This window comes from Amphiprion ocellaris, chromosome 12 (assembly GCF_022539595.1).
Source record: "Amphiprion ocellaris isolate individual 3 ecotype Okinawa chromosome 12, ASM2253959v1, whole genome shotgun sequence".
Taxonomy (NCBI): Eukaryota; Metazoa; Chordata; class Actinopteri; family Pomacentridae; genus Amphiprion; species Amphiprion ocellaris.
Genome location: NC_072777.1, coordinates 19,786,344 through 19,795,244, shown reverse-complemented (window position 1 = coordinate 19,795,244; position 8,901 = coordinate 19,786,344). Strand labels below are relative to the sequence as shown.

The 8,901-nt window shown below is 37.3% G+C and overlaps 1 protein-coding gene across 1 annotated transcript; it reads right to left on the bottom strand.

Moving 5' to 3' along the window:
- Nucleotides 1-776: 776 nt before the first annotated feature.
- On the bottom strand, nucleotides 777-5,323 carry abracl (ABRA C-terminal like). The gene is made up of 3 exons (XM_023299727.3): nucleotides 5,215-5,323; nucleotides 4,192-4,257; nucleotides 777-3,344 (listed from the first exon to the last, which is right to left on the bottom strand). Exons 2-3 carry the CDS (start codon nucleotides 4,250-4,252, stop codon nucleotides 3,160-3,162), a joined length of 246 nt encoding a protein of 81 aa, XP_023155495.1. The 5' UTR covers nucleotides 4,253-4,257; nucleotides 5,215-5,323; the 3' UTR covers nucleotides 777-3,159.
- Nucleotides 5,324-8,901: the final 3,578 nt, after the last annotated feature.

Here is an 8,901-nt window from a genome sequence, read left to right as displayed (position 1 = left end):
CAGCAATATATAATCTCTGGTTACCAACTGAAATCGTAAAGCTGTTATGTCAGATATTCCCACAGTGCCTGAATGCAGCAGTATACTCTGTGAGGAGAATGGTCCCATAAGAAGAGATCAGCATCACATACCTGCAGGGAGGCATCACTGCCTTATTCAGTAATTATGACAGCACATATTTCATCAGCTTGGGTGGTGATGTTCCACAGAAAATCCCTGTGAAATAACTGAAGAATTTACATTTAAACCAAATATGTTACCAACAGAATGAATGAAATGTATAAACATGATGAAAAAGAGATTAGGGCACCAAAGTCCATTCATAAATCTGAAATTCTAAGGATTTCTTGTGTGTCATATATCACTCCAGGCTGTTAAAAGCACAACTAAAGATGATCTAGAGAACAGAAACATCTCTACAATTTGGCTCACTCTCAACACAAAAATAAACAAATTTTTCAGTGATACTATTATTACTCTTCACTGGCTAAAAAAAATCAGTGTGAACCTATTACACTATTCCAGAGCAATTAATTACAAGCTTTGATGGCTAAAATCTGCTCTTTTCAGAGGCAGTAGTGGTACAATAACCAGAATGAATACAACACAAAGACAAAAAAATAATTTAAGCTTCTTGTGTTTTGACCAGAAACCAACATGCCAAAGTCAAGTATTAATGTTGCGTATCTGATATCAGTAACATATTTTTTTATGGTAAAATGTGAATCAGAGTTTTAAGATCTAAAATAGAACACTCAACAAAGCAGGTCCAAAGCTTCAAGTGTAAAGATTTTATTCCTTGGAGTGTATTCCACAGTAACAGAAACCTCTCCTCTTTTAGGAGTGTGTTATTGCCAGTACAAAAGACAGTAATGATGTACTTGAACACATCGCACAGGCATTCCACTCGCTCACATAAATGTCTCGAGGTATTGGCACTGCTCATAACTTTCCTTCTCTTGCCAAATGCCGACTTTGTAATTTGTATATCAGAAAGTCACGTGAAACTCACTCCAGAGCAACAGCAGGATATATTCATTACAGCGATGCAAGCGGCATGTACCTTCTTCACTCTTGCTTTTCTCTGTTTGTCCTACAACTTTTAGACTTCTCCCATTACTTTAGTCATGATGATTATATGTCATGCAACCAGGTTACACTTCAGGTTCATTCAAAACAACATAATACAATTCAGCTCATCTAATTTTCTTGATTTCACCAAAGTTTTGATTCATCTATGCCACTGATGCTGAGAAATAAATCACACATTTCAAGTCAAACTTAGTTCCTGAACATAAAAGATTTAACGAGGCTGATCCAACAGCAGTGAATATGAAATGGGTCTCACAAAACTTCCAGACCAGATACAGTTTCACGAGGCTGATAACTTGCTTCTTATCAACATGAAAAGCAAATAGTGCGTGGATGGTAACACGACCAAGGCCCCATTTAATGAACGAGTGTCACAAAGTTTGATATTATGAAAATGAGCACAGTAGCTGTCAAACTAAATGTTACTTTTGGGTTAAAAAGTTCAAAGACATCAAAAACGGCTCCAACCACTGGCTAAATACGGAGGCCCAAAGAGGCCCAATTTGTTCAAGCTCAGCAAAAGAACATGAAATATTTCCTCATTCTGCTTATTTATTATACAACATTTTATATTTAATTTCAGCAGTTTGTCTTTCAATTCTGCTCGCTGCTTATTTGTCTGTATTTATTCATATTAGGATTTATTTCACATTGTCTTACTTGTTTAACAAATTTTGACAGCTTTGGGCCTCCATACAGAGCTGACAGTACTTGCTAATATTTTGGCTAAAATAATAACAAAGTGTAAAACAAACACAACAAACCAACTGTAAGTGGTTAATTGTGATGGTAGGAAAGTGTTCACATCTGGTCTACAAGTTTCATTGGACCTACAGTAGAGAATAAAGAGTGCTAAAATTGAAAACACTAGTGAAACTCTAAATACACATTTTGTGTCACTAATTTAAGTCACAGGAAAATTATTAAACATATTTTGGTTGTGCTGATTTGGTCCTGAGAATCAATACAAATTCATCTTTTGCATTTGGCACCAATCATCCTGTAATTATACACTATTAAAAATTGCACAGAAATACATTCGCCATTTGCTCAGCAGCTATTCTTATGAAAAGGCAATTTTTGGAATTTGTTTTAGCAGAGAAAATTCATTAATGACTACGTATAAAAAGACGAAATAAAAACTACTGTAGCACGTTGCAATGAGTACAAAAAGCTGCATCGTCTTTCCTGAAATGCACTTGAACCGTCAGTGTAGTCGTAGTTTCTGTGAAGGAATTTCCAAAAGCACTGGTCTGATAACGTCTTATTACAAAGTCCACAAGAGGTAGTAGAAATGGCTCATGTAAACAATAAATGGAACTGCCATTTGGTGACGCCGTTGTGGACACAGACTATCCTCTGTCTTACAGATACACTAGACTTTCCTGCAGTAACACTCATTACATTACATACTGTTCAGGTAATGAGGACTTAACTCCCACTGCCTTTTGAGAGTGTAAAGGGAGAATTTGCAGAGTGCAACACAATAGTCAAGATCAGACAGGTCCAATTAGAAATGTGAAGAAGTTTGCTATAGTTGCTAAATTTAGCCAGCATCTTATCCTGTGTGTCATTTATCCTGATACCTAAACTGTAAATAGAGGCATTTGGTTGTGATCCACTGTAATTTCACCCAAAATAAACAAAAAAAAGCCTTACATCAAATATTACATTCCTGATTTGTACATTTGTAGTCTTAAAAGTGTAGCAAAATGACACCTGTGGCTGATAAAATGGCAGTGCCTGAGAAAGAAACACCACTTTTCATATAATCTGAAACTCTGAGTGTGACTGTTCACAGCTCAGCCCTGAAAACCTTAAAATATTATCAAATGTGGCACACTGAAATCAAACAAAAATCATATGCACACATGCCAGCTGGGTCCATAGGTAAGGTCTGATCTGATTGGTGACTGTGTTTCGGTTGAAACACTGAGCTGTGAAAATGAAGGGAAATAAGTGAAAACAGAAGCTCAGTGACAGGCCGGTATACTGCAGAAGCTCAGTATTTAGGAGGATTCAGTAGGACACACAGCTGCTGGAAGGCCGTCTGTCCGAACATCCGTCTCATTCTTGGAGCAGGACGATATCAACGTTGTCATGGACGCCCTGCAGAAGCAACTCGCCTTGGAAGTTGATCAGCTTCTTCTTTTTGGCTGCCTTCAGGGTGCCCACCAATGCCTCGAAGATATTGGCACAACGGTCGTCGTTAAATAAAACTCCAAACTTTACCATAGTTTGACCATCAGCATCTGAAATAAGAGAAGGGTAAAACAGTTATTACAATCACACCAAATGAGTTTCGAACAGAGCAGAGTGTAAGAGTTTAAACAAGTAGCCAGTGATTGCTTAGTTGTTCAATGTAGGAAATTTACAAGTAAAAATGTAAAAATAGGAAAACAAATCGAACACAAAAGCACCAGGTGATTCAACAACTTCCATCCATCATCTATACACCACGTAATCCTCATTCGGGTCGGGGGCTGGAGTCTATCAGCTGACTTAGGGTGAAGGAAGGGGACACCCAGGACAGGTCACCAGTCTATCACAGGGCTACACATAGAGACGAACAATCACACTCACATTCACACCTACGGACAATTTAGAATCACCAGTTAACCTCAGCATGTTCTTGGACTGTGGGAGGAAGCCAGACAGGGAGAATATGCAAACATCCTGGAGAGGCAAGGACGCGAACCGGGTATGTTCTAGCTGCATGGCCAAAGTGCAAACCACCAAGCCACTGTGCAGCCCGATTCAACAACTTATATAATTATTTTAATTAACAGCAGTTGAACTGTGTAAAACAGTACGATTACAGATGGCCAGCTCTTTATCTCAGACAGCAGCCCACTGTTTCACAATAAGCCTGAATCGTTATCAGTAGCAGAACTTAATGAGAGTTGAGACTTGTGGGGAGTGATTCACTGAATGTTCTCGAGGCAGTGTGACCCAGGGCTGGAGGTTATTCATGCTTCCAGCATTAGGAGTGATGAGCTGTGACTTATTTATCAGCATTGAATTACTGCAAGTTTGTGCTTTGTTAAAATTTTGGTGATTCTGTATTGCATCACACAACATATAACAGCCTTGACTCACTTTTACTGCCGAGCCGCTGAATCTCCTGCACCAGCAAATTGATTTCATGTGAGACATCCATTGTTGCTGAAAGATAAAACAAAATCAAGAGAGAAACATATTAATACAATTGAATTTACTAGCAGGAAGTAGAAGAGCTGCAACTATTAATCAATCAGTTGTCAACTACTCAATAAATTGGCAACTATTTTGTTAATATACTGATTAGTTTGGGTATTTTTTTAAAGACAAAATCTAAATCCTCTTCTTAAATGTGAATTTTCTGGTTTTGTTACTCCTCTGTGGTAGTAAACTGAATATCTTTGGGCTGTGGATAAATCAGCACATCTGATGGATTCAGTCCCTGACTGACTTTTTTTTTTGTTTTGAAAAAAAACAAACTTTTTTGGCATTTTATAGGCTTAACAACTAATCTGCTACCCGATAAAAGAAACCGACAGACTAATTAACAGTGACAATAATCAGCAGTACAATTTTAAACAATTTTCTGAACTGATATGGCATCTTTAAGTGACATTGAGCGCTGCTTTGTGTGCCGAAGTTTAAAAAAAAGGCTGTAATGCAGAAAGAAACGTCAGCAGTTCCACTAGATGTGGTTACAAAAAACACCTCAGTGAGCCTTGAATTAAAGAGCAGGAGTGACTGCAGCTCTGAGATCAAGTAACAAGCTCCAACATGAGCAGGGCGGACTGTCAATGCGGAAGTACAGGATTAGCACTCACGGCTAGCTAAATCTAAGCTCAAAGGCTGCTTACTCTTCATTTAATTTACAGATGTGCGGTTCTTTTTCAAGTCTAAATAATATTCGCAGCTCAGTAATGTTTCCTCTGACTTTAGGCAAAGAGAAAATACTCTTGTGAGCAGCAGACATGAGCTCGCCGGTAACGCTAGCTTGTACCGTCAGACAAATGATTTGAGAAGAACCGGGTTCAGTCCGCTGCACGGATTTAATGAGCGGAAAACCGTTTTAAAAAGTCAACAAAGAACCAGTACAGACACAACACTAACACGCCAATGTTTTACCTGATCACTGGAGCTTCCTTTGTCTGGAAGGAGGTGATGGACGACTTTCTCATCAGTCGGAACCGGTGGACAATGTTGCTGCGTTCAGGTCTCCTCGGGGAAAAAAGCACTTCAAAAAAATTCAAGTGTTGAAGTGGCGCAGAACTCACACATTTACTTTTTTCTATATATGTTAAAAAGCATTAAAATTGCATTTGATTGGTAGTGTCAATGTGTTGTACGTCAATTAATTTTTTTAACAACAATAAAAAAGAAGCTGAACCAGGAATGTGATTTTTTAAATATTTTGTTTTCAGCAGCACTGAGCACCTCACTCTTTTACTCTCCTTCATTTTACAATATAACTTTGTGTCTTCTCTGTCAAAGTTTCCAAGTTTCTGTTTATGTTTTGTCCTCTCTGCAGGTATCTGTGGTACTGCGGCTGCTCTGTTTGTTCTCTCCCACTCGAATTATCTATCTATCTATCTATCTATCTATCTATCTATCTATCTATCTATCTATCTATCTATCTATCTATCTATCTATCTATCTATCTATCTATCTATCTATCTATCTATCTATCTATCTATCTATCTATCTATCTATCTATCTCCTTGTATCCACCCTCACCTCAGATGTCTACCCTCCCTGAGCCTGGTTCTGCTGGAGGTTTCTGCCAGTTAAAAGGGATTTTTTTTTCTTCTTATTGTTACCAAAGAGTTACTTGAAGGAACAGTTTGAATTTGTTTGGTTTCTCTCTTTAATATATTGCAAGATCTTCACATTATTCAACAAGAAAAGCACTCAGAGAGTGCAGTACTCCACCAAGGCTGCTCAGTCATTGTATGATTTCTGACGGATGAAATCTTCAAAAAAAAATTGTGGTCCGCAGCAGTCGATTTGAAATAGGATCACAACCATGTGATCGCCAGCAGGCAGCTGACGTAGTGTTCACTTGTTGTCATAGTTACAATGATGCCATGCCAATATCTTGCAATGATACAGAAATCTTAAACAAATCCGTGGATCCAGACTGTAAGCTGCATCTCTGCCAAAATCTAATCACTTGGTCCTTGTGTCCTTTCTGACCTCATTGAAAATTTCATCCAAATCTGTTTGTCCGTTTTTGAGTAATGTTGCTAACAGACAGACAGACAGACAAATGTATGCCAATCATCACATTACTCTGTCGTGTTCCTTGGGGGAGTAATGAAGTGCTGTGAGATAATTTTTGCGGCAAATTGTGGCTGTATGAAAATATGGAATCGAACTGAATTTTTAAAAATGGCCCCATAAATAAAAGTTAATCAGTGAAACCATGAGTTGCTGCTTAAAGCTCCAGAAATTTTTGCATGAGTGGAATTTTTCCTTTTTTTCCCCCTCCAAAGCGCTGCATTACTGAAGTAGTCCTTCTTGCCACTCTGAGAATACTGTATACATGTTTGCAACAAGCTAAACATAACCAAGATTAAGTAATTCTTGCGTAATGGCAACTGCAAGATTTCAAAATGTAGTATGTTTGTTTAAGTGCAGTTTTTTATTCCGTGGTGTTGTGATCACATTTCCCATAACACCTGAAGGCAACACAAAAGCTCATCTGACTTCATCGTGACACAATGCGATGCTTTCAGGGGCATTGGCCCATATAAGGTTGTGAAGCGGTTGGAGATGTTTTGTCCTCCTTTCCTGTCTCTGCAAACCCTTCTGGTCAAAGAGTGCAGCTTCACTTCCATTCTTATTTCCTGTGTTACTACTAATGATGTATTTGGGAAGACTTTCTTTTCCACTATGCTATTGCTTTAGTACAAATGACTCTGATCCTCTTCCTCTCCATGATTCTTATGTATAAACTTCTTCTTCTCTATTTCATCTTCTGCCCCATCCTTGCCTCACTCATGTAATAAAACATCATCATAATGTTTGAAAAGTCGTGCCTTTGCGTGCTGTGTATGGAAATTATGACAAACCAAGTCAACAGATGAACTCCAGGGTTCTGTTTTTCTACTGGTTTGTGCTTGTTTTTTCTTTCTTTTCTTTTTTCTTTTCTTCTTCTTTTTTTTTTTTTTTTAGATTTGTGAGTATGCAATACCTGATCTCAAAATATTAGGATGGTCCCCATGTCAAACTATAGGCTGATAACCCTCATCATTTCAGTCTTCGCCCTTTACTTCACATTTTCATAAATTAATATTAAAATTTATTGCAGGTACCGAACTAACAGATACATAATCTGGACAGTTTTGTTTAACACAAATAACTCAGGAAATCATGAGTGTGCAGTTTTTATGAGTAAAACTTGTGAATTAATGCATTATTATGTATCTTGACATTTTTAAACACATAAAGCAGCACTGAGTGACCTATTTCTGGCTATCTTTTTGAGGAACAGAGTGTAACATCTGTATTCTAATCAAGGTTCGCTCTCTATCAATTGCAACTATTGAAATAAGCGCAGCTTTTATTGTGAAATCATTCATCCGGGTCCCAGCGGGCCAAGCGAGCTCGCGCTGCTCGGAGCCCAGTGACGTCAAAGATGTAAAGTTATATCACATGAGTTTGAGCTGATACCGGAAGTGTGCACAGTCTGCCTTCAGAACAAAATACTTTTTTGGCACTGCAATTATTGAAACCAAGTTTACTGCTATTGGGGTGATTATCTTTGACAGTTCCCTTCGTTTATTTATATATTTAGTACCTATGATTTATTAAATAAAGTGCAACATTCAGGGGAGATTTGATTGGTTATAAGGGTAGATTTTTTTGTTTATGCTCTTACCTGACACCAAATTAAATGTTTCTCTATTATCACAGAATTTTATATCTCACTAAGTTAAATGGATTGTTTTGTCTTTTCTTTATGCATAAAAAAACGACACACTAATGTGAGACTGACTGAAAAACATTTTTTTATGCTGGAACATTACCTAGTGTGTAATATGCGAAGACCGCCCCCCCCCCTTTTTTTTTTGTTTCACAAAAATAAGAATTGTGAAAAAGTAGCTCTGGATCTATTCATCTGTTCTTCCTAAGACGTGTTAAAGCCCTCAAAAATAATCTGATACAGCTGGTTGAAAATGCCAGGACAGTACTTTTCTATTTACATTACTTTTTTGAGATTTTTCACAACAGTGAAATTATTGTGGGTGATCCCCATAACATCTGATAAATAATTAACAAAATATGTCAATGGGTAGCTGAATAAGATTGAAAGAAAAGCATCCTTATTGCTTTATATTTTATTTTTATTATAAGTTGCTGTAGTTTGAAAAATTAGATAATGAGACTGGTCTCATTATGTTTTTGGCAGTAACACAGTCAGCAGGTTTGTTAGGAATATTAGTCATTTTTTATTTGGGGTCTTGTGTCATAGGACTTTATGTGTGAACTTTTTCCCCCCACCAGCACCTCCAACAATTCTTCTGGATTATTTAAAGGGCTAGTCACCCATACTACTACTAAATACAATTCATAAAAACAAGTAATTCTAACACACACCTTTACTTATAAAAATAAATCATCATTATTAAATTAATTCTATGGCACATAGTTTGAGAACCAGTGGTCTAGCTATCATCACTCACTGTAATACTATTGTAACTATTGTAATACTATCATAACTTGAATTAACCCTGTGCTAAATCCCCAGTGTGTAGAGATTCTAATAACACTTGTGATTTTGACTAAACTGTGTAACGTCACCACGTGTTT